Source organism: Anguilla rostrata, chromosome 13, assembly GCF_018555375.3.
Source record: "Anguilla rostrata isolate EN2019 chromosome 13, ASM1855537v3, whole genome shotgun sequence".
Lineage (NCBI taxonomy): Eukaryota > Metazoa > Chordata > Actinopteri > Anguilliformes > Anguillidae > Anguilla > Anguilla rostrata.
In genome coordinates, this window is record NC_057945.1 from 11,414,257 (window position 1) to 11,439,900 (window position 25,644).

At 44.3% G+C, this 25,644-nt stretch overlaps 2 protein-coding genes across 4 annotated transcripts; one reads left to right on the top strand and one right to left on the bottom strand.

The window, feature by feature from the left end:
* The first annotated feature begins 6,692 nt into the window (after window positions 1-6,692).
* Window positions 6,693-14,315, top strand: cdk4 (cyclin dependent kinase 4). Of its 3 annotated transcripts, XM_064306295.1 has the most exons (9): window positions 6,693-6,948; window positions 8,272-8,391; window positions 8,767-8,991; window positions 10,183-10,318; window positions 10,908-11,075; window positions 11,262-11,371; window positions 12,424-12,474; window positions 12,581-12,716; window positions 13,279-14,315. In XM_064306295.1, coding segments are annotated over exons 2-9 (906 nt in total). In that variant the 5' UTR covers window positions 6,693-6,948; window positions 8,272-8,389; the 3' UTR covers window positions 13,357-14,315. The 3 variants fall into 3 exon arrangements, with proteins under 3 accessions (XP_064162365.1, XP_064162366.1, XP_064162367.1); XM_064306296.1 differs by lacking the exon at window positions 8,272-8,391 and having other exon boundaries at window positions 6,694-6,948; XM_064306297.1 differs by lacking the exons at window positions 6,693-6,948; window positions 8,272-8,391 and adding an exon at window positions 7,171-7,386.
* A 2,990-nt stretch (window positions 14,316-17,305) lies between these two features.
* On the bottom strand, window positions 17,306-23,928 carry tspan31 (tetraspanin 31). The gene is made up of 6 exons (XM_064306298.1): window positions 23,679-23,928; window positions 21,111-21,278; window positions 20,621-20,701; window positions 19,486-19,626; window positions 19,008-19,124; window positions 17,306-18,896 (listed from the first exon to the last, which is right to left on the bottom strand). The coding sequence occupies exons 1-6, from the start codon at window positions 23,739-23,741 to the stop codon at window positions 18,822-18,824; spliced, it is 645 nt and encodes a 214-aa protein (XP_064162368.1). The 5' UTR covers window positions 23,742-23,928; the 3' UTR covers window positions 17,306-18,821.
* Between the last annotated feature and the right edge of the window lie 1,716 nt (window positions 23,929-25,644).

A 25,644-nucleotide genomic window follows, 5' to 3' on the forward strand; every position in this document is an offset into this window, starting at 1 on the left:
AGTGGCCCAGTGTATTGAGTGACTCCATTAGGCCATCCTCCTTCAGAGAGCTTACAGAACCTCTGTAGGTGTTCTTGGCAAGCGAAAGTGAACATTACGTGTCGAATGTGCTCCAAGAGGGTTTTCAAATGTTTTTGTTTTTGCCATTTTTTTGCCTGTCAGAACCCATTTTGTTTTTCACAAAGAAAAGGAACATGGATGTTCCCAAAAAGAAAACCTTGCCCTGTCTGGCTTTTCATTATGTAATATTCTGTCATGATTTTCCCAAAGATTTTTTTTTTCAAACAGTGCCAGAGAGAGACAGTCTGTGGCTTTGATTGCATGCCTGGCTCAGCAGCGATGAGTCTCTTGCCACCTGACCATTTTATTTAGACAGACCAACTTCCACATCATAGCCTATTGAATTTAGATTTAGTTTCATGGAAAGCACTATGATAAAGTTAGGATTTCAGTTGTATATTGGCAACTTTATTTCCTTTGGGAAGGTGGAGTCACCTGATCGGATCGGATGAAGTTTGCATGAAGATGCTGGTGGTAGGGATTCACCAATAGAAGGGATTCCAGCTCTCACACACACCAATATTTAAAATGAACGTGTCTTGAATGTCAGTTAATATACTAGTACGGTTCACCTTAATAAATAAGATGTGGTAGAAAATTTTAGGCAGAGCAACTGGCAGATGATGAAAATGTATTTTCCAGTATATTTCATTGGTTTCAGTCCTAACATAATGAGCAAGTATGGGGGAGTTGTTCTGTTCCATACAATCCTTCTGCGATGTGAATCTCGAGTGGATAACATTAATTTGCCACCTTTGCTTGCACATGCTGCTGTGCCAATGCATAGACAAGCACAGGCAGGGAGACTGCTGGGGGGGGGGGGGACATTACAGGGGATTCTTTTTTCATAGTTTTTTTAAATAATTTTTTTATTGGGATTTTTTTGCAAATAACTGTTTTATTCTGAGCAGCGCATCTCAACTGCGCGGATAACAGACACGCGGCCCCAGTTGTGTAGTGCAGCCATCTGCTACTTAAATTGCCTTTACTCTTTGGCCGCATGGTCGCACTATAGAAATTGTTCCAGTGGTAGGTTTTTTTCCACCTTCAGAAGGCTTCTGCATGTTCACTCATTTTTGGTTGAATAAATAATGACGTGTGTTATTTGATACATCTGTGTTAGGACTTGCTGAGGACTAGATAAGGGTTAGTTCTGTTCTAATATGCAAAACCATAGAATTGAAAGAGGGTGAACTTTCTTTTTCACCAGTCCATACATAGTGTGTCCAGTTCATAGAGCCTCGATATATCTAGAGCAGTCATCTATAGCCCACGTAGAAAGAAAGCCACCAGTTTACCGGTCGTTCTGGATCAGGCTCTAGGATGCATATTTATGTATTTGGTAAGGTTTTTTACTTTATTGGAGTAAAATCGCCTCTTAATAACCCCGAGGTGTCCGCTGTAATTCTGCTGCCTCGTTTCTGACGGCGCCCTTAGCAATCTGCCACGATCCGAAAATCGATGGTCTTACATCTGCCAGAGACAAAATCTTGATTTATGACGTAGAAACCGCAGGAAAAAAAAGATATAGATTTTTAACCAATCTATGACTTACTGTAGCTTTCAGAGACACAGCTGTAAGGACAAGTTTCCCAACGAAACTGATTGAACAATCACTGGCGGCTATCAACGCCAGTAGGCCTATATTGCATATTGATAATTAATCGTGTTTGTCGTCTTAAAATGTTCTAATATAATTTTCTACAGGTGTGTTTAATTTTTCATGACAGAAACGCTACAAAATCGCTCCTATCCGGCTTTTATTTGGTTTTGACTTTCGACAACCCTCTACCAATAAAATTCAACGTTGTATATCAAACCAGTGAGCAAACAGCATTTAGCTGTATGACGTCAGATAAAACTCTCAAACAACAGTTAAGGCAATCTCTGGTAAATTAATGGGTTATGCAGTCCAGATGGTACACATGAACGCAGGTTGCGGTCGCTGTCCACGGTTCTGAATTTCATTCTGTCATTAAACCAAGAACGGCGCCACTCGGCCCACAAAGTGCTGTTTAGCGTGTCTAACGCACAAACGGAGCGAGCAGAAAGGGTCCATAAACTATCGCTCTGCATCTTAATGCAGTCTCTAAAACTACACACACACACACACACACACACACAGGTTAGCACCACAGTGGGATGGTAAGATAACAACAGCAGCACAATCTGTGCAATTCAGAATAGAAAAACATTATGTACATTTCTAGAAATGCAGCATGAGCTATCAAGTTAAACGTGAATTATTAATCATCCATTACTACTAACACGCCTACTACTGCAACTACTACTTGCACCACCGCTGCTGTTTCTGCAAGTAGGCCACTACCGTTACTACAACAACTATTATTGCTACTTCTATTACAACTGTCATTACAGCTATGACGTATGGCTATGGAAATCATACGCGCCGAAAGCCTTACTTTTATGGCCTGTGAAAGAGACAGCATTAAAAGGGATGCTGTCCTTGGAGGAGGCATAAACACCATCTCTGGGGATATTAATGTATCAGCCACTATCTGTCCACCCGAAATCCAGTCTTTACCACTATGCGCAACATCACGCCAACATCTCCCTGCATTCATTTTTTCATGACTGTTTTTGTTTGAGTTTCAGAAGAAAATTATATTGGCGATAAATGCGGTTTATCTTACAAGTACGGAGGAAGGTAGGAAGGCTCCTGTTTGGAGGATTCGGTAAAAAAGTGGACCGGGGTGGGCGTCAATTGCGGGGGGTTACGCCAAAACGAAGACGAGAGAAAAGGACAGAAAAAGGGAGAAAGAGGGGGCAGGTGCACAGCCGAGAACTGCGCAGCGTTGGCCGCTCCTCAGGATCAAAGCCACGCCATATGCCGCGCAGGTTATCAGCGGAGTCCGCGCGCAGTCGCGGGCCCACACGTGACAGCAGCGCGGCCTGGACCGCGGGCAGGGTGCACACCTGCCACGTCGCACACGCCAACTGCAAACACTCCGCGCTGGCAGCGCCCTGAAAGTACAAAAGGAACGCACTCCATTTTTTCACGCAGAAAAAATAAACACTGAGCGTGAGGGGGAAGGAAAATGCTTTAACAGTTTGAAGTAACGAAGCTTCTTTAAAGTATAGGCCTGCGATAGCAAAGCCACAAACCATACAAATACACAATTGCCATTCACCCATGCACTGCCATAAAATAAATCTGCCGAGAAAACTGAATAGCAGTTAATAGTCACCTTTAACGACTGAGTTTAAGCAACACGAAAAATAAAAAGTAGCATAAATGTTATTGAAGCGTCATATTTTACAATAATGCAACCTCCATTACAAATCTGGTATTATCAGACTAGCACTGAACTTTAAAGCAGTGGGTGAACCATTAAAATTTTCCCATCCTATTGGTCGCAAATGGACCGCCGAAATGCTTAACCCATAGAGACTGCATATTAACGGTCATCTTAATTTTCCCCTCTGACAGACTAAAGGAGCATTGTAGTGTTTGTTCTGTCTGCCTTGTGCCTGCTTGGCTGTGCTGGATGAGGCCGCGTTATATCTGCTGGTGAACAGATGGTCGCCCCAGTCAGCGCCGCTCTGCAGTCACTCCAAGTAAACGCACCCGGCATATGGACACGCATCACAGCGAGAGGGCCCTGGCAACGGGCCGTGCGCGAGCTGCCCGACAGGACGAGGGCCCAGGTTTGCTCAAATGGGCTCCAAATTCGTTATGTACTGGAAACTTACCTCAAACCCTACGTAACGTATTTACATTCTTTACATTGGTGCTCCCCGCTTATTTCACCAAAATTACGACTTGCAGAGAGGCGTCCAGTTTAAATCTCGATCTAAAAAATAGAAATTTGGAGACTGACTGATTCTGACAGTTTGTCTCCGGAGAACGCATAAGCAAGATGCTGTAACGCAGCATCACAAAAGGACTCTTTGTACTGGCTGCGAGGATCCAATTAAAATATTGCTTGTTCTGCTTTGTTTTTGATGGAACTGGAACTGTACACCGCCACACTGTGCTCACAACGGTCACAGCCAGTCAGCCACTGCAGTGAGCACGCACTTAATCTATGGGACCATTTATCTAACTGGGAACCTATCGTGCTAGCTGGGGTTTGTTCCTACAGATCTCGCAGGCAACAGGTTTTTAAAGGTCACCCTGTGATTCATTTTAATATATCCCGCTTGTTTTTTCCCCTCGAGATGAGGCAAAAAATACATTTTCATGGAAGTGGACAATGACCTCTAATCTAATTTAATATATCTGATTAAGTGTTGGTCTTATTGAGAGAACTCTTTGAGCAACAAAGCGATTGGGTGTTGGCACCCTTCGCTGGGGAGAAGGCAGAGGGCTCTGCTTGCCCTGTTGCCACTGCGACCTGGCCCGGTCTGGATCAAGCAGTTAGAAAATGGATGGATGGACTTTTACTTGTATCCCCCAATCAGAGAGGAATAAAACCACTTCCAGGAGCTTTTGTCTATGGCAAAGGCCCCACGATAGAAAGTTCTTCAATAAATGTTAAATTCAGCTCAATTAAAGTCCCGAACAGATCTGAGAGCTCTGCCGAAATGATAACATACACAGTGAATTGCACTGTATTCCATCTGTAGTAATTCTACGCGTCACGAGGGGGCAGTGTATGCCACGCATTTCATATTTGTGTGGGTTGCGTCTGAGTATTGAGACAAAGACCCCTTAAATATGTCCCGAAAATTATAGAATAGAAACTGTAGCCGGTTTGTATGGAGGAAGACTATTTTAATGTCAACATAAAAGCATTTCACGTTTTGAAACATATATTTTTATTTCAGACTGAAATAATAAACTGCTGACGTTGTAAGCCATGGATACTCAAATCTGGACCTCGAATCCAAAAACGGCCATGGTTTTCTTTTCTCCCAAGTAATTAGCGGAACAGTTTGCACTACTAATTGGCCAGACTGTATTCACACCTGACTCCCAGGTAAAGGGAGGGTGGAAAAACCCGCAGTTCTTGGACATTGAGGGCCGTGATTTGAGTGACAGGGTTGTAAGCTAACTGTTAAAGATGTTAAATAAATAAAGATTAAATGTTTAAATTGAACTTCATGCTTACGGGCATAAGTTACCGTCTTCATTCAGATCGTCAAAAATGCACGACATTTACATTTTAGACTTAACCAACAAAAATTACAGTTCTGATTCAGGGTCAGTGGTAACCAACCCCGTCCTGGGAGATCTACCATCCTGAAGGTTTTCAATCCAATCTTAACCAAGCACACCTCATTCAACTGTTAGATATTTTGTTCAGCTGATAATTAGTAGAGTCAAGTGCGCCAAATTATGGTTGAAATGAAAACCTATGGAATGGTAGAACTCCTGGCACAGGGTTGTTTACCACTGATTTAAGCCAATTGCGGGAATTGTTACATAGCTTAGTAACAATTAATAATGAATTTAAAACAATTCGGCAAAAAAGTTCAATATTGTTTATCTTCATTTATCTTCCTTTTGTCATTTAAATACAAAAACGTTATTCTCGTCGTGGCATGATAAGAGGTGCAGGCTACCACGAGTCTTGGTCGCTTGTTAATCTGCGAACTCTATATCCAGTAGTTCCAGTAGGCCTATTACAAATTGACACCGATCTATCAGCAACAGGGGAAATGCCACATTTCAAGTGTTAATCACGAACGTCGCCATAGGCCCACACAAAATAGAAATACAGCTTTAAACGTGTACGTAACGAGGTTTTCCCCTTCCTGGCCCAAGCTATTCTATACAATGTGAAATAGTTTAAGGTGAAATCAACGTGCTCTACTTTTACCACCATTTATGTTGTCTTGTATTAGGGTGACAAAAACAGTGTTAGGTAGCAATCTACAGCCAATAACATATTAAAGACACGGTTCTTAAACACTGGGAAAAGCATGTCTTACTGTGTGTGTAGTGATAGGCCACTTTCAGATAAATGTTTTACATTGCTGCCACTCACTGTCTCCTGTGGAATGCAGTCAGTTAAGCCAGCACAGCAGAGCAGCGGGCGAGCCTAGCAACAGCAGCTTTCTCACCAATCGCAGTAGAGCTGGGATGAGGGGCGGGTTGTGTGTCGCTCGGACAGCGCCACGCCGCTTACTTTACTGTCTCTGTGAGCCGGGGGCGGAAGATTCGGTAACAGTTCTCCTTCACAGGCAATACACCACGATTATTGTACTGAAAAGCACAAACACTGAATTAGAATTATTTGAAAAGACAATAAAATATATTTAGACGCACACCAAAATACGGGGCTAGCCTAAGTAAATAATTGCTTGTAATCAAAGTAGGAGCTAATTCTAACTCAAAGTCCTCTACCGTCAGTAGACTACATAGTATTGAATTCTAACGTTGCGAAATCGTCACTTAAACACATATGAAATGCACTGGTACCTACATCAATAAGGTGGCCAACTCTGCACATTACAGAACGCAATGAGACATTATAATTTAAGCATCATATTTTTCAAAATAATAGTCTAGGCTGCTTTATGTTCTTCGCAGAACTTGCACATTTTTCTCAATCAAAAATGGTCGGGTTGGGCTAAAAGAAAGTAGGCGTGCTGTTTGTCAACTTTGAGTCGTGGTTGGTTAAAATATGGCAAAGGGGCGTTTTGGCTCCGCCTATGCTTTCGACAGGAAGCGCGTACGGTCAACTATTATACTAGGTTGGAGTGTTTGGAAAAAAGTGAAGTCAGGCCAAAGTTTTTACAGAATAATCTCAACACACATTCTGTACACCAGTATTAACAGCAAAAACCAACAAACCCCTGCTTTCTTGCATTTTCTGATGCAATCATAAACACAAAGGACTGGTTGGAGGAGATGATTACGCTCACAAATTAAAGTTGTTAGAGCTAGCTCGCTAGCTAAAGAAAACGAGAAGGAGCGTGGTGAGTAGTGCATCCGGTCAAAACGAACCTTTATAACATCTGTTCAATACTTTGTGTAATAACAATCTGTACATACTTGTTAGTTTTAATTTAGGCGTGTTTCTGGTAGTAGCGTTCTCTAGTAGCTGTTATGCTAATAGTCTAGAAGAAATAGAATGAAATTTGTTCGCTAAATTTTACAAATGAGCATACTCTACTGTATAAAGCTATTTTGCAAAGTTAGATGACCAAATGAGGCAAGATCGACAAGTGATATCTGGCTTGAGGAAATTATAGAAGCTAAGTATCAAGATTTTCGAAGTTGAGTCTCCGGCCTTTGAAGCTCCACCGCTTAATTAACAAAGAAAAGAGCCCTCTCAGTATACACCACGTGTTGAGGAAACGCATTGGTTATTGTCGCCCCTCCAGCCATTAACGGAAGCTAACAAGGAACGGAAGGCAAGAATAGTCGCGAAAATGTATTGTTATACTTTTGGTTAATGAAAGGGGTCCATTAAAATAATGAGTTCCGTAATTTTAAGGGGACTAGTATTATCTTAACTAGGTAAGCGACGACCTTAGCATACCATTTGGATATTGTAATAATTAGACATGAACTAGGCGCAGTTACATTTATAATGTCAAACCGAATATTTCGATTGTCCCATTCCTTATTGTAGCCGACGCATTCATTTTCAAATTAGGCCTAGCTGTGCTGACCGTCAGAGCCACTGGGCACCCGCAAGCTGTCCTTATCGAAAGCTCTCGGAGCTCATCGCACTTACCAACCAGTTGCATTTTTTTCGTTGCATTTTTCAGCACTTACCAACTATGTTCTTTGACTTTGACTATGCTATTTTATAATTTAATTTAAATATTGCAACGTCAAGTACTGGTACTCATTGTCGCTATTATTTCATTTCTTTTTAAATACATTTTTTGTTTATGTTAAATGATGTAGGCCTAAAACCAAAATGCTAGTGTTCATCTGGGACCTGTTTGTAGTTTGTACACCTGTTCTAACAGGAGCGCTGATTACATATGCGTGTTTTATGCAAATTATTTATAATCCTGACAATCGGAATAAATTAGTTGCTACCCCCCCCCCCCCCGACTATTATTGATGCTAATTAAGATAGATACCTGAATTTCGGGAATGTGTTAAATTACATTTATAGAATAGTGAGCTGTTTTTGCAGATTGTTTTTTGCCTGATTCTGCTGTTTCCATATCTGGGCAATGGGTGCTACAACATTAAACAATGTTCCAGACTTTTAGCTGGGTCTGTGTGGCCTTTGTGTTTCACCTCAAGAATGTTGACTGAATTCTTTCTTGTCTTGGTAGATATGAGGTCAGATTCCGCCCTGCACACCCCCCCCCCCCCTTCACAGTCAAACTGCTCAGGAATTCACTACTAATCCCAGCCAAATGCGGAAAGAGACACCGCAAATGCTTGCAATTAATGTTAAGTACAGGAGACTGAGACAAAGATTTTCTTCCTGTTTTACAAATCAAAATGTCAATGCAGGAGACATTTATAAAACTATTAGCTTTTCTTTTCTAATATTTCATACCTGACCAAAATGGTGTGGATCCCAAGTGCAAAGAAACAGGCTAGTGGCCAGATGTACTTCCCAGTCTGGGACAGTGAGTAAACCACTGGTCCACAAGGTCTACCACAGTGTTTATTTGTTCATCTAATTTCTTCCAGTATTTACAGCAGTGGTGACGTTTATACTGTAAAGGCATTGCTGTAGCAAAATTGGCACTACTGTATTTTTTTCCGTTGTCATTAATGAAAGAGGGATGCTGATTTCGCTGTTTGCCACGCCCCTTCAGGCTGGCCATGGCTCAGGAGGCAGTGCCGCAGTACGAGCGCGTGGCAGAGATTGGAGGCGGGGCCTATGGCACGGTGTACAAGGCCCGGGACCGGCAGAGCGGCCAGTTCGTGGCGTTGAAGAGCGTTCGGGTCCAGACGGACCAGGACGGTCTCCCTCTGTCCACGGTCCGCGAGGTGGCCCTGCTGAAGCGGCTGGAGCAGTTTGACCATCCCAACGTGGTCAAGTAAGACGACACCGCTCTCTCGGACTCACAGTACCGCTCAAGTTCCCTCACAGTCACTCATTCACTCACTGTGCCGCTCTCTCAGACGCACAGTGCCGCTCAAGTTCCCTCACAGTCACTCATTCACTCACTGTGCCGCTCAAGGTCCCTCACAGTCACTCATTCACTCACTGTGCCACTCACAGCGCTGCTTACGATCACTCAGTCACTCACAGCGCTGCTTATGATCACTCAGTCACTCACAGTGCTGCTTATGATCGCTCAGTCATTCACAGTGCTGCTTATGATCGCTCAGTCATTCACAGCGATGCTTATGATCACTCAGTCACTCACAGTGCTGCTTATGATCACTCAGTCACTCACAGCGCTGCTTATGATCACTCAGTCACTCACAGCGCTGCTTATGATCACTCACAGTGCTGCTTACGATCACTCAGTCACTCACAGCGCTGCTTACGATCACTCACAGTGCTGCTTATGATCACTCAGTCACTCACAGCGCTGCTTACGATCACTCACAGTGCTGCTTATGATAACTCACAGTGCTGCTTATGATCACTCAGTCACTCACAGCGCTGCTTACGATCACTCACAGTGCTGCTTATGATCACTCAGTCACTCACAGCGCTGCTTACGATCACTCACAGTGCTGCTTATGATAACTCACAGTGCTGCTTATGATCACTCAGTCACTCACAGCGCTGCTTACGATCACTCACAGTGCTGCTTGATCACTCAGTCACTCACAGCGCTGCTTACGATCACTCAGTCACTCACAGCGCTGCTTATGATCACTCACAGTGCTGCTTATGATCACTCAGTCACTCACAGCGCTGCTTACGATCACTCAGTCACTCACAGCGCGGCTTACGATCACTCAGTCACTCACAGCGCCGCTTATGATCACTCACAGTGCTGCTTATGATCACTCAGTCACTCACAGTGCTGCTTATGATCACTCAGTCACTCACAGCGCTGCTTACGATCACTCAGTCACTCACAGCGCTGCTTACGATCACTCACAGTGTCACTTGCAGTTGCTCACACCGCTGCTCACAGCCACTCCCACTGCCAAACAGTCATGGGCTCAGACAAGTGTGTTCTGCGCTGTGTTTGCATCGCTCCCCCCCCCCCCCCGGGTTCTGTTGTGGCCCCTCCCTGATCTTTCTCTGGCCTGCGTGTTTGCCCCAGGCTGATGGACGTTTGCGCCACCCTGCGCACGGACCAGGAGACGAAGGTGACCCTCGTCTTCGAGCACGTGGATCAGGACCTCAAGACCTACCTGGAGAAGGCTCCATCTCCTGGGCTTCCTGCCAGCCAGATCCAGGTGAGATGAGCATGTGACCGCATGACTGACCTGTCACACGGCTGCTTTCCAGAATCTGCCTCCAAGGACTTTGGGGTTTAGTTTATGGCTGTCAGATTATAGATAGTTGTGACTTTAAAGTTTGATAGTTTTCTGGTGAAGTTTATGCATTTGATAGTGGAGTGCTCTCATGTAGCTGAATCTTGAAAGTGTTTAGTCGCAAATGTCAGGCAATTGCGTGGTCGTAGAGGGGTGAACTGCAAGTGTATTGTGGTTTATAAGTGCCAGGGTGGCCTAGCCCTGGTCGTAGAAGGGTAGTCCAGCTTGTTTCTGTTGTTCCTTAACACGTAATTGATCAAATAAAGCAGCTGATTAGTTAACTCGCCTTACATTGTTTTCTTGGTTTAAATTTGTTGATTTTAAAGAGAAAGTCCAGCAGACCCTGCAGATCGCCTGAATCAATGGTGGCCACCCCTGTATAAGTGCATCCAGATATTTTCTCTGGATGTTGCCATGGCTTTGGGTCGCTCAAGGCGCTCTTTAAATTCGGTGTTGAAATGAGATGAAGACGCGCTCAGTGACGGAAGCCGGCTGCCATCTTTGTTGACAGGACCTAATGCGGCAGTTGCTGTGCGGGCTGGCCTTCCTCCACTCCAACTGCATCGTCCACCGCGACCTGAAGCCGGAGAACATCCTGGTGACCAGCCGAGGACAGGTCAAGCTGGCCGATTTCGGACTCGCCCGCATCTACAGCTGCCACATGGCCCTCACCCCAGTGGTAAGTGCACCTCGAGGGCACCAGCGCTCACACACGCACATGCACGAACGCACAAACAAACACACACACACACACACACGAACACACACACGCACAACTGGAATGGACAAGGGTACAAATACAGAATGTGCTACAAAAATGCATATGTGGTTTCTCCCTTTGCACCCCCCACCCCCGCCCTCTTAGGTGGTCACTCTGTGGTACCGCGCCCCCGAGGTTCTCCTGCAGTCGTCCTACGCCACTCCGGTCGACATCTGGAGCACCGGCTGCATCTTCGCCGAGATGTTTCGACGCAAGTGAGTCGTCCCCTGGGACCGAGGATGAAGGGGTTTGGGTTTGGTGTTCGGAGACTTGAGAGCGGATTTAAACTCTTCTCTGTGGCGAGACCCTCTGCTGCCCCCCGGTGGTCAGATGAAGCAAGTGCCGCAGGCCCCGTTGTCTGTGGTCCATCGATAAAAGGGGGCCTGAGAGAGGCCGTGCTTATCAATCTCGCTCAACGCCAACTGCCGCAACGGCCAGCCCAGCCTGAGGGAGGGTCAGCCCCGGCCCCGTTAATCTCAAACTCGAACACCACTACTGCAGCTCGCCATACCGTGCTGCTGAGCTCTATGGCTTCGTGGAGTTTGCGGTAAATCGGGTTACGATTGGCTAGTTTCAGCCATTGCTTTGTGTGGAATTTCAGTAACATGTCTTTGGCCCCTGTCCCCTGCAGGTTGAAAAATGTATTACAAACCAGGGGCCCCCAAAACTCATTTTAGTCCCGTAGTGTTTTTTTTTTTTTTTTGCAACTGTCAAAATTTGAATCCCCTGGATATAAGGAGGCTTTGGTCAAGTTCTCTTGTGAATGATTTTGTTTGTTGATCTGCCTTTTGAGGTCTGTGTCGCTGTGTCACAGATTGTCTGCCGTGGGGAGTGAGTGTGCTTTTTTTTTTCTTTTAACTTCCTGATGAATCATCAGTTCTCAGAAGACTGTTGCAGCTCTTTCCTGCAGCTTTGCCTAGCGATGCTTGTAGAACAGAGGTGACAAACTGCAGTCCTCAGCTTTTTCTTGCGATGCTTGTAGGACAGAGATGACTAACTCCAGTCCTGACAGGGCTGCAGCGTCTGCGGGTATTTTGGGTTTCCTTTGATCAGCTGCTAGTATAGGCCTTGAAGAAAGCCACGTGGACTCTTCAGCCAATCGGTGACTTAAATGACCGCTTAAGTGCTGAAATGCATCGAAAGCCAGCAGACACTGCAGCCCTCTGGGACTGGAGTCTGACCATCCTTTCTCTAGAAAGAGTGAATTTGATTGACGGACAGAAGGAATCTTACTGGAATTTCCCCCCTTTATTCTCGTCTGTCTCAGGCCCTTGTTCTGCGGAGAGTCAGAAGTGGATCAGCTGGGAAAGATTTTTGAGTGAGTATCGAGCCCCGTGCGGATTTTGAGCGCCGTTAGCCACTTCCGCGCGCGACCGCCTGGCCGCTGGCGCTAACCCGCTCTGGTTTTCCGGATCCTTCCGCAGAGTGATCGGCCTACCGGCAGAAGAGGACTGGCCCGCTGATGTCACGCTGTCGCAGCGCAACTTCGGCCCGCTCAGCCACCGTCCAATCACTGACTTCGTTCCTGAGATCAGCCACCAGGGGGCAGACTTGCTGCTGGTAAGAGGACGGTGCACTGGTTTGAGGGAGGTGGAGAGGATGTGAAGTCGGTGGGCCCGACCAATGGTTAAACGGCTTTCTGTAGGGATAAATCGACCAATGATATTATTTGACACTGCTGGTGCTAACATGCTACTGTGCGCTCCTTTTCTAGTGGATGTGTACTAATCAAACATTGGCTCTTTTTATTTTTTACCCACTTCGATTTTCCAAAGCAGTATCTTTTTATACGTGATGACCAATTAAATGTTTGGAAAACTTTGAAAATGGCATTCAAGTGCATTATTCATTAATGATTATAATGACGTCACCTTATATCTGTTTTAAAGTAAAGGAAATCACATTGCAGGAGCAGCATATTATGGGTCAAGCCTTTCCAATAATTCACTGGAATGTGTTAGCCAAATGTTTTGCATTACTGACCTTTGGCTACATGGCGATCCACTCTGAGGATATGTTGGGTTAATAGCAGATGGAAAAGTAAGCTATTGAAATTCAGTTTGTGTCTGGTTGCATCTTCGACTGTTTCTAAATGTGTTTTCCCCCCCCCCCTCCCCCACAGGAGATGTTGACCTTTGACCCCCTACGACGAATCTCAGCCCTGAACGCATTGGACCATCTGTATTTTCAGGAGGGGTGATGATGTCTGACGTTGGAAGGGGAGGGGGTTTGATGAACAAAGTCGGTAAAGGGTGGAGTGGAAGAAAGGGTTAATTGCACCTGTGGGGAACGTAACAGGAGGGCAGTGAGCCGTAGGTGCAACTTGAACGCCAGTGGTTTCTGGATTTGGAACAATGCAATCCCTCGTATCTATGCCCTAGTTCGTTCTTCAGGAAAGCCTGCGGGACTCCTAATGGTGCTCCATCGTAATATACTGCCTTATAAGAAGCAAGGGAACATTCCGTTTGAGAAAAAAGGGGTTGAGAGTGAGACAGACTTAACACCGGGATGGAAAAGTGAGGGAAACACTTTTGAGTTTGGGACCAATTTGTGGGAGGAGGAATCCCAAAGCAACCAGCAAACTGCTGCTGGCATTCAGGCAACATGTGTCCTCGACCTTGACCGAGTGAAAATCCAAGGTTTTTTCTTCACAGGAAAATTTTGTTGTGTAGAGAAATCACAAAAAATTGCTGAGTTAATGAAGAAAGACATTCACTTGCAGGTCAAAGTTCAGAGCGCACATGTTGATTGAATGCAAGTCTGAGTATCACTAACAGCCCTTGGTTGTCTTTTAATCCTATATTTTATATTTTTAAGGAATATCTGTGGGAATAACGGCAAGTGATATTAACTCTGCTTTTTTTTGTTTTGTTTTGGGAATCATTTCAAACATTTCAACGGCTCAATTGGTTGAGTGGGGGAAACGCGCGTGGTGCGTTGGCCGCGCACACTGACGTCTTTGTGGACGGAGATCGAGCCGAACAGCGTTTCTGTCTGAGCACACCCGTCAGTCCTAGCTGCATTCCTGCGTTTCGCTCCGCTCATAACTTTGGGGAAAACATTCCATCACTTGCTAACCAAAACATGGGTATTGATTCAACGTAACGCAAAGTTAATGTTTTGATATTACCATGGTTATTAAATGCTGCTTTCCTTTCACTTCCCGTTGTATGAGGAATGATTTCTTCCACAGGGTTGCCACTTGTCCTTGAATTATTTGAAAAAGCACTTCATTATCAGTGTGGAAAATTCAAGGGTCCGAAAGTTCCTTATTGTATTGGTTAATATTATTTTTTAAATTTTGCGACAGGTTTTCCATAACTATTTTTATCTTGCGCAGTAACATTTCAAAGGTCTGTTTCCAAAGCATGGAATATAACCAACAAACTGGTTGGTGTTAGAATGTAATTTTCATTCCAAAGCAAACTTTTCTTTAACTAGTCCAAGCCAATTTACAAAAAAGATCTTTTACAAAAGAGAGCAGATAGTCCTTCATCCTTATGTATCTTTTCCTTTTTCTTCAGAAGGGAAAAGAAGAGAATGAGACAGTGGAGAAAGTAATTTGAGCGGACACGCCTCCCGGTCGAGTCAGCCACCCTACCCACAGTCTCCCAGAGCCTCAGAAACTGAAAGTTGCTCTTGAGTGCATTTAAGTTCCAGAATTCCGCACAACAAATCATGTCGGTGACTAAAGAAAAGAATCGGTCTCAGAATCGTGTAGGCCAGACGCCCCTCTGAGCAACTGCAGCCCAGTTCTTCCCGGCATTCGGTTCAGTGGATTTAAGACCATTGGAATGGTCAGAGTAATCGGTAATGGAATTTTGCCCAACCCTGTGCCAAAGGCTGCCTACCAGTCATTCTCCGATGAGTCGAAGCTGTGTGCACAAGCAAGTTCACTATCAGTGCTGAGTCTCTGGAGGACAGGAGGAACAGGGTCCACACCGTGGCTGAACTCTACACCCATCAAGCTTTCAACGCCTGCAATAAAATATTTGTGTATGAACAATCTATGGGTCACAGTAGACCCCAGAAGAGGAGTGTACGTGCTTTAGCTGCAGTAATCTATTGTGGGATGGGGTGCAGAGTTGACCCCCCAGAGGCACTTCGCTCAAAATTTGAGGGCCGACGACAATTGCAAGAAGGCAACTCAAAGAACCCGTTTAGGATCTTGACATTTTTTAATAGGGGAAAAAAATTCAATTCAGCAGGAAAACAAGTACAGTGTGCCCAGAGATGGGTTTCACGTAAAAAACAAAGACAAATGTACAAGGTGATATACTGCAAACAAAGGGAATATTACCCCACATCAATCTCCAACTCCTCCTGCCACACATTTGCTTGCCCAACAACCCAGTACCGTCAGTTCAATAAATTAAAAATAAACGCCTAAATGAGTTGCTTCTAAGGTCTCTGTCTGACAAGTCTTTACTTCCAGTTAAAGGTGGGGAACATGTTCAAAACCCGAGATCGATTCGGATGGCAAAGCACCACGGAAGCCATTTTGTTAGAGGGGGGCTGATGGGAGCTGGAGTCCAGAGATTGTCAAAGATGCTTGAAAAATCAAGCCGTGGACCTAGTCTCCCACTGCTGTCAAGCGTTTCACGATGCCGTCGTCTTAATGCGTCCCGGGTCTCTGAGCCTCACCCCTGCAGCTGCTGGATGTGAGCGCGGAGACCGAGGACCAATCTCTGCCAAGAACACACGCTGTACATTGTGAACAGTATGATGTAGAGGAAAAAAAGAAATCGCAATGGCCCAGCTGCAACCACTAGCCGATTTAGCACTTTGTAACGAACGCCATGACAAGTATCATGCGACTGTTACACGGAGCCCAGCGTCTAACAGGATTGCTCCATATCTGTAAGCCACGCTAATTGCAGTCGACCGAGTTCAGACTTTACACTGGGTGTGATACCTGGTTCACGTCCAGATGATATGAAATGGAGGCTGTTAGAAAGCCGGTTGGTTCCCAAAAGGCAACCTGGCGGCAGTTTGTGACGTTCTACGGAACGCCACCGTTTTCCTACAGCAGTTACATTACTGAATATTTCATACAAACGTGATTTCCAATCTTGATCGCAGTCCGAAAAAAAATTGAAATGAAGTCTCCCCATAGCAAAACATTAGCATTAAAGAATGTCCACTTGTTACATAATTTAATGTACATACAAACACATTTTCACTCGCATTGGGATACAAGGTGTGTGTTAAATTAGAAAATTGTTGCTTACCAACCCAAATACTCCCATGTTAACCAGCCTGCAACCTGACCAGAACTGCCGTTTTTCAGATTTGGCAATATTCTTCTGCAGTACCAACAAGTTCAGAAACAAAAGTGCCATTAAGGGAAAACAAAACACTGATGTAAATAAGAACACTCAAATTACACATTTGGCAAAAATAACAATGAATATTAATAACATTAAGGAAAAAAAGTACATCAAGTTTTTTTTCTTTTAGAATCCAACTAGGATCTAAGCCTACCCATCCTCAGTTACCCTAGCGACGGCTTTCAGTGCGAACTGCTGGAGTTTGGAAAACCCCACTTCCTCACAACTAATGATATTGTCTTTTGGCCTACCAACTGAAGGACAAATTCCCATGCAACTAGCTTAAACATACTCAAAAAACTTATCTAACGTCCTAATTGCTGTAAAATCATGGCAATAATTACACTTCGTTTTAAAATGTACATTTGAGGAGTCTGTCTTATGAGGCTTGTGGAAATGCAGAATCTGAGAGAAGTTGTTATTTTAAGCTACTGTACTTTTCTGGTCTTTTCCAATGCTCCTTGAAGCTGTACAAGAACACTGCAGCCCCCATTGGACTGAGGAGAGGAAAACAACATGGCTGGAAACTATGATCTACTGTTTAGGTCTAACTGCACAGGGAAAGACGCATCGTTTAGGAATGCAGACCAATACCCAGATAAGCATTTTCAATTTAACAGGCTCATATAAAGGAACACTTCATACTATAATCCAGTTAACATAAAACAAAACACCATATTGAGGAACGAAGCCGCATTCGTACAACAGCAGCAAAATGAAAAATATACCAAGTGGGGTTATAATAGGATCCCACCTTCGTGAAAAAGGATTCAAGCATGCCTCTTACAGTAAACTGAAGGCAACAGTAATTGTATTCCACCTCTACTGGGGAATTAGGATGAAAGAATTAAGTAAGGGAAACGGACCGAGACAGTGTCTTAAACCCTTTATGCATTACTTGTCCGATAAGCGAGGAGGACACCCCTAGTCTTCGTACTGTAGCAATTCACGTTACGGTACCTTGTAGGAGCAACTACTTCCTGCGTGTTAAGCATGTAGAGGGCTTTTTCCACTTCGGCTAATTTACCAAATTCAAAAAATCTCAACGAAAAGAGCCCCTGAGAAAAGAGGGAGCAGGCTACACGAATAGCGTGCGGTTATGCCAAGTTAGACGCGTCCGTGGGGTCGCCGCCAAGGAAACGGGCTCGGCTCCGCCCTTCTCCCGTAGGTCTCACGGCGCAACCGTCAGAGCGGGGAGGGAGGGAGAGAAAGAGGGAGAGAGGGAGAGGGAGAGGGAGAGAGGGAGAGAGAGGAGCTATCCATTCGCAATCCCCCAGTCCTTCATTTCACTGCCCGCGTTCTCCCTCTGCGCTGAGAAACAAACGTATCCATGGCGACCATACGGAATATTCTCGCAGTTTGGCCAGATTTAGAACGTGGCGAGATGCAACATAAAGGTTTGCCGAGCGCGCAAACTTCAGGTATATATACACAAACAATATACATAAATAAAAACTGTATTCCTTGTGAGTGATTTCGCGTGAGGTCACAGTATCGAAACGACCTGTCCGCAAATCTTGTCCAAAAAAAGGGTTGAGAAGGAAGCATTCAAACTCATCATTTTAGCCTTGGCACGGGAAAGCGCCTCTGCCTTCTGTAGTGGGATGAAGGACACATCGTCTGGGCATGATGAAAATGCACAGGAGTGGGACCGTGGCAGAGGACTGCAGGGCGGTGAGACCGTGCAGTTTCCAGGACTGCTAAATCCTTTTGTTATTCCAAAAAGAAAACAAAATAAAAATAAGAGGTCTGCTGCACAACGAGTTGGCTATCCTGCTTGTTACTGCGCACACGTCAAGGATGGCAGAAAGGTGGAGGGAGGGGGCGTGAGCAAAGCAGGCCAATGGTAGTGTTCGGAGGGCCGTGAATGCAGGCAACCATCCAATCATACGCGAGGAAAGTAACGCATCAGGAACTGCTGTGCAGACAGCCTTTGTGGATATGGCTGCATGTGTGCATTTTCCAACGCTTTTGTTTGCAAAGGGCAAGGTCAGTACAATATGGAGACATTTATAAATACACGTGTTGCGTTGTACATGTGCGTCATACGTCACATACACCATATGCATACGCACACACATGGCTCACACGTACAGCGTAGGTAGGGCTCAGTACAAAATGGCCGAAAGAAGCTCTGGATTGAATATCCATCGGTGCGTGTTGGCATGTCTCCACGTTTCGGATAAAGTTTGTGCAAATGTGTCTCAGTGTGGCCATTATCAGTATGTGTCTGCGTGTCTATGGGTTGCTTATTGTGCGTTTGTGTGTTAATTCTGTGTGTGTGTGTGTGTGTGTGTGTGTGTGTTTTTCCTCTCCATATTGCCAGTGCGTGCATCTATAGAAAAGCACTGGGATTTGCTCTGGGGTCTTTCTGGTTCCTGTAGCGTACAGCCAGCCACACGCCCAGGATCTGTAAGGAAAAGCACACAGCTTCAGTGATCTGGAACCACCCCTTCCACGCTGTGGTAGTGACAGGAGTGTGCCGGTGGGCGGGGCTTTGCCAGCAGTGGGCGGGGCTCACCTCGGTGAAGCTGAAGAAGAGGCCGACGCCCCCGAGGATCTTCAGGGCTTCGGCGGAGTGCTGGAGCATCTTGTCCCCGCAGGTGAGACACTTGCCCGCAGGTGAGGTTTTACATGGCTGGGGGACACAGAGGCATGTCAGCAATGCAGAAAACCCAAGACCTTCACACAAACAAGTCTGGGAGGCGTCATGCACATAACTGGGCTAGCACACGGCCATGACTCTCTTAAGGAACAGCAGCGCCTTTTAGATGGCCATTCTCTTAATGTCATGGTATTTGGCAAAAAAAAATCCTTCAGTCTGAGGCTAAAAGTCTAAAAAGCAAGTATAGCATGCTTGCTATGTGAGAAGTGTCCTATCTAAAGTGCAGGCAAATTAACTTGAAATGTTCATTTCTTCATTAAAAGGCCCAGCCCATCAGACGGCTGCCGCTGCTGATGGGGAAGCGGGCCGTTCGGCGGTGGGCCGGGAGCCGTACCGCGGTGCAGAGCTGGACGTCGACTTTGAACTGCTCCTGGCTGAGCGTGGAGTTGACCAGGCCGCAGCAGTCCAGCTGCTGCTCCAGGCTCTTCTTGGTGTCGTTGCTCATCATGTCCCAGGTGGTGTTCAGCAGCTTCTCCTAGGACGAGGAGGGAGGGGCAGAGGGGTCAACCTGACAGTATAACATACATTTGTTTTTAATTAATTGGCCTCCATCTTTGATCCTGCTTCAGGTCCAGCTAGTACTTGATTCAATGACGCACATCACAGTCCAGAACTTAATCCCTAAATGCTGCAGCTAGACCTGAAAATAACTGGCCTTTCAAAATCGGAAGTAAAAATAAAAGGAAAAATGTGGGATAAAAATTGGTAAAATTTTAAAGGACAAAAAAAAGTTACTAGAACCCTCCAGAACCAGACCCTGAAGCAGGTAAAATATCAGGAACTTGAGGAACTGAGTGTCCTCCAAGTGACAGTACATATTTATATTGGAGTAATATTTCATACTGTCTGTTTTGTGTAGACCGCCTATATGAATTTTTTGTAGCAACGGTTTGTGTTCATTTTCATTTTTAAAGGGGATGGAAGTTCAAACAATGGTCAGTAATATTTACATCTTTGCATTTAAAAGTGATTTACAACCAATCCTGTTTAAGTTCATGCCAGTAAAGCTACTACATCAGACACCAATGGCTTGGCATCAAGCCTAATCATTTAGCAGACATTTTGGAATGTAATGTAAAGCCAATTCAATTTCTCGAAAGCATATTTCAAAATTCAACACATTCAAAACAAGGCATCACCTACATACCAAAACCAGTCACAAAAGAGCTTTCTTTAAACTTCAAACTGTATACACACAAGACATTGCATATCGAACGTACAGTCACATGCCCAATTTTTTAAAAATTCAAAACGTACATAAACAAGACATTAAATATAAAACAAAACCTTAATTCACAAAACCTTTATACAACTTAAAATTCAAACACATAAACACACAATGCGAAGAGCAAACAAGCATAGTAAAGCTAGTTTAAGCTGAATGGTGTAAAGTGATTATGAAAGAATAGTGTACAGTGATTTGAGAATTGCTTTGATTGGAGGGTACACGTTGCCAGGTGAAGGGTTACCTGCTGTCCGCGGTTCATAGCCAGACAAGAACAAGACACTCCGAACTGGAAGAGGAACACCAGGAAGAGAATGACCATATACTGAGGAGGAAGAGTCAAGGAAATTGCAAACCAACAGAGTTCAACTTAATGTCAATTTTACACGCCAAGATCTAATCTGCAAAGCCAATGCGTTGCATTCTGGGAAAGTGAGGTACAAAGATCAAGGCTGGGACTCAATTAACAGCTGTATTTTACCTTGGCTAACAATTAAATATTGCAATGGTTAAGAGCAGAAATAATTCATTTATTCAGTTTGGCGAGTGGTGTTCGAGCTCCACCAAACGGAGTTTGCGAAGACAGATTTTATTACCTGTGTTTTACTTGTGAGTCAAAGTTTATAGGAAAAAAAAGTTGATTGAATACAGGCCTGAGACATGGCATGAACCCACTAATGGGAAGGCGCGTGTCACGCTCCAATCGGCACGCCATTGGTTACCCAAAAGGATACAAAGAAGAGCATGACTTGGTGGTGGTTGAGCGCGCCGATGAGCCCCACGATGGAAATGAGGAGCAGGAAGAAGCCCACTGCGATCACCCCGCCGATGATGTGGATGCTGGAGACGATCCCGAAGCCCTTTCCCCAGGCCGCCACGCCGATGAGCAGCAGCCCCACCAGCTGGGGAGACGCAGAGAGAGCCGCGCTCTGACTGACTAGCCATGCCGAGCACACCGCCGCACTACCCAGGCAGAATCCGAACAACCGAGGAATACATATACCCCGCAAAAACAATGTTCCGACCCTTATTGCGTGACGAGTATTTAACTGTGATCAATTTTTAGAGCGTGTTCCTGAAAAGAAACCTGGAAATGCTCACACTGAGCAGAAGCATCTCAGTTGGGTTACTTAATACTAAAGATAACCACCAAACCTTTTTTTTTTTTTTAAATATCACAACGATTGCTTGATATGACTGTTTTCTACATGCCTACAAAATTTGAACAGAAAAATTTGAGACCATGTGAAAAATTGAGGGAATAACCCAACAACTTTTTGGAAATAGTGTTATGTCCTGGGACAAGAAATCTACTTGTGGATTTGTCAAAACTTTATCAGCCAAATTGGGATGGCAGGTATGCCATCCAGCCAAGTTACGCCTTGGCGAGGATGCCCCATACCTATACAGCATAAACTATACTGGGCGAAGGATATTTTCATTTGTGTGATTTACCACAGTAATGATTCATTTCTATTGGGATGGCAGGTATGCCATCCAGCCAAGTTACACCTAGGCAGGGCAGCAGGTTGTATATACACTACAGTCTTTGAGTAGACAGTCTATTCTCAGGACACCATAAGGCAACCAAAAATGACATCAAATAGACGACACAGAAAATATTCAGCCAACGAGATTCTTTATCAGTTATGCAACTCCTAAAAACATATGACGCCAGAATAAATTGTTCTTTGGGAGTTTGGACGCTACACTTCTGTTTGTTTCTGGCACGTATCACTTAAAACAAAACATACAGGAATGAAGCAATCTATCGTTTAGGTACAAATAATGTCGACAATGAAGAGGTCCGCGGCTGAAACAACGTCACGTGCTTGTTATAACTGCTGACCACTGAGAGACCATGACGGGGAAAATGTCGGACCACCGGCAAAGAAAACAATTCAAGACCCAGCCCTTTTCTCCCCTCGCGAACCGACGACTCAGAACACGTCTTTACAAATATTTAAATTAATTGAAGCCATCACATTTGTGTGTACGTGAAGGCATAAATTACCTTCTGTGGACACAACCGGAATAGCGGCGCTTTCTGGAGCTATTGCCACTTATCCTAGTTAAACAACGTTATGTTTGACCTAATGTTGAGTACCCAGAAAGCTTCTAAAAGGCCCAGACCTGTTAAACAGGTCGTAATCAGGTGTGTCACGGGCTCTCAGTCCATTTTAAAAACAATGTCTGACTGATGATCTTTAAAAGCACTAGCAATCTAGTGATGCCACTGAAACTAAATTTGGCTGTCCTACTCCCCTGTTCCAAACCTGAGCGACTCCAGTGTGTGAACCTTAAAATGAACAACCACTTTATAAAGCTTTTTAATGAAAGACCATTCACAGCCCACTGGGCCAACATTTAAAGAAGCTTTTAAAGGCCAACAATGTCTCCAACATTTTACAACTAGTCTGTAATTCCACGACCAAGCTAGCTAAAGTTAGCTAGTTAGCCTAAACTATCAAAGCCAGTGTAATTTATTACACGCGTAGCATAAACATGGGAAGTAAATAATCAAAGGCAATTAATGGCAAAACATCCAATAATGGTTTAAGTCATCTTCAGCAAATCGTTTAAATCCCAGGATATTGTAAGAACAGCTTCAGCTATCTGGCAAGCGTGCAAAAGCTTCGGAACGCAAACCGAGGTGACGTCATCAGGGGGCCTGTTTGTAAAGTGTAGCCATTTCGCAATCACTTTGCAGATCTTGTGATATTATTAGAGAGCCCGTTAGCCGTTACTTCACTTCAATGGAGATTTGTCCGGTAGTTAAAGGCAAATCATTGAATTTGGCAGCGTAAAATTACACAGATCCGGTTGCTTATTAACAAAGAAAAGACAAGCTAACAAATTTTATGCAGGCTAACCGGTTAGCGCTATCTAACAGATGAAATCGAAAGGCTTCCCGGCAAGAACGCCATTTAATGTAGCACTTTCGTGGAGCGTAACCGTGAAACATACTGGCAACCTAGTTATTTGGGGAAACAAACAATAGAAATCCAGCCAATATCCGTTAAATTGTTTAGATACACAGCGTCCTAGTTACACGGTCACGTTACTTGTTGATGTTACGTTTTGATAGCAAACGATAGTTTGTAAAGTAGCTAGAGTAGCTACTGGCTACATTTCGGTAGACCAACACGCCTGTTAGTGTTAAACACTATTGATTACGAATATTATCTGAATCAGTCACTCACGAAAATGGACCTTCATCTGACACCAGCGATCGATCAACAAGCTAGCTGTACCGTTGTCGTTCAGAAGACTGATACCTACACCTGTGATAGCCTACTCACCATGTACACCACGTTAAGAGAACAAAGAGCATTTTTTGAACATGTAAATCCTCCACAAACCATCTTCAAAATTATTATTTATATATTCCCACTAGCCGAAATAAGGATTGATATGCGTTTATTTAGCCTGCTTCGTGTCTGTCAGCAGACGGAGAAGCTCTCCTGGCCCTTGTATTCTCGAAACGGATTTCCTCCAAGTCAGCCGGTAAACGTCAGTCAACTTCCCAATTATAGTAGTACCACCCTCACACAAGAACTGAATCCCTTTGGCTACTCAGACTTAGAGTCCGCCTTCTAACTAAGGCCCACAGAATAAAAACTCCACCCATCATATGTATCATTGGACAATACAGACGTCGATATTCCGCTGCGTTTGAGCGTGCGTTAGAGGCGGGCGAGGTGGAGGTTATCATAGGGCGTTTGCATACATGATGTGATTGGCTGATGCCATCCATGGTAACGAATGTGCTGGTATTTTCAATGCTGAAGGTTTAGGCTACTGGAGTAGATCTGTCTTTGTCTTTATTTTACCTAGCCTAGAACGTGATGCCTTCTCATCCGGTGAGTGGGTGAAGAGTAAAACTCAAGCTTCTTTAAACTGTGAGGAGGACCTCCGGTTTTTCATAAAAACCTAGGGAATATATTCAAGTTTATTGGAAATTTACAGACATTGTTTACTGCAGCTATTGTCTGCAGCCAAGGGAACTAAAAATTTACCACCGTGTTTGGTTTTCTTCATCAAAGTAATTGCCAATATTTCAGTTAATTTCTTTCTTTGTAACAATATCTGCACTTTATTTTGCATGAATTTAATTTAGGCCTACTATTCCCACCTCATTTGAAATTCTCAAACTAATTTGTAGGCCCATTTCATTGTTGCAATGTCCTCCATCAATTTGGGAGTATGCAGACCAGCACTTCTGTCCTTCCAGATTTGTGTCCAGACCTCCATTAGATGAGCTGCACAGCCATTAGCCCACAGAACTGAATTCCCTGCACGGCTGATGCAGGCATGCTGCAGGTGGCTGAATGACAAGAGGAGTCACAAATGAGCAAAGAGCAGATTCCCTACCAATTGAATCCCACCCTCCGTGAATGATACTACACATACACCAGTGTCTGGAATTGTGTCGGAGGGACGCAATACCATTCTTCCACAAGGAAGAAAACACTCTCAGATGTAATTATAGGATCTACCATAAATGTTCAATTGAGTCCAGATCAGGTAACTGAAAAAGCCATATGGATAACACTGATGTCATTCTTATAAAACCAACGGGTGGATAGGGGCACTGTCATACTAGAAGACACCATTCTCCACAGGAAAGAAATGCTGGAACTTGCAGTCCACCCAAACCATAATGGAACCACCAGAACCCCTCACTTTTGAAACCCAGCACTCGTAGCACAAGTGTGCAAACTTGTTAATTTGCCGAGAACATGACGAAGAGTAATGGTTAATCAAAGCCTTTCAGGTTCTAGCCACTGTAAAAAAAAAAAGGCCAACAGGATGCTGGGATATATAGCGAAAAGTATTGAGTATAAATCCAAGGAAGTCATTTGTTAGACCACACTTGTGGTATTGTGTGCAGGGAACCATACTACAAGAAAGATATAGAGGCCCTGGAAAAAGTTCAAAGAAGGGCAACCAAATTGATTCCTGGTATGACAGATAAAAGATGTGAGGAAAGACTTCTGTTCAAGCTTTGAAGGAGACTTAGGGGTTATTTGATTGATGCTTTTAAATTCATAAAAGGGATTAACAAAGTGAATTACAGGAATTTTTTTAGGTTGAGTTCTGTTAGTAGAACGAGGGGACTTAAATTGAAATTAGCAAAAGGTAAATTCCTTTAGGAAGCATTTTTCCACACAGAAAGTTGTCAATGCGTGGAGTAGCCTGCCAGGTCATGTAGTAGAGGCAGAAACTCTGGGAGTTTTCAAGACCAGGTTTGATACAGTGTTAGAT

Bases quoted from the DNA above. Each gene is read 5' to 3' on its own strand.
- tspan31 (XM_064306298.1), bottom strand. From the start codon at position 23,741: ATGGTTTGTGGAGGATTTACATGTTCAAAAAATGCTCTTTGTTCTCTT. The intron at 19,627-20,620 runs GTAACCCTTCAC...TCCTCGTCCTAG, and splicing joins CTATGAACCGCGGACAGCAG to GAGAAGCTGCTGAACACCAC. The intron at 19,125-19,485 runs GTACGGCTCCCG...TGTGTCCCCCAG, and splicing joins ACGTCCAGCTCTGCACCGCG to CCATGTAAAACCTCACCTGC.
- cdk4 (XM_064306295.1), top strand. The intron at 11,076-11,261 runs GTAAGTGCACCT...CCGCCCTCTTAG, and splicing joins ACATGGCCCTCACCCCAGTG to GTGGTCACTCTGTGGTACCG. The intron at 11,372-12,423 runs GTGAGTCGTCCC...CGTCTGTCTCAG, and splicing joins GCCGAGATGTTTCGACGCAA to GCCCTTGTTCTGCGGAGAGT.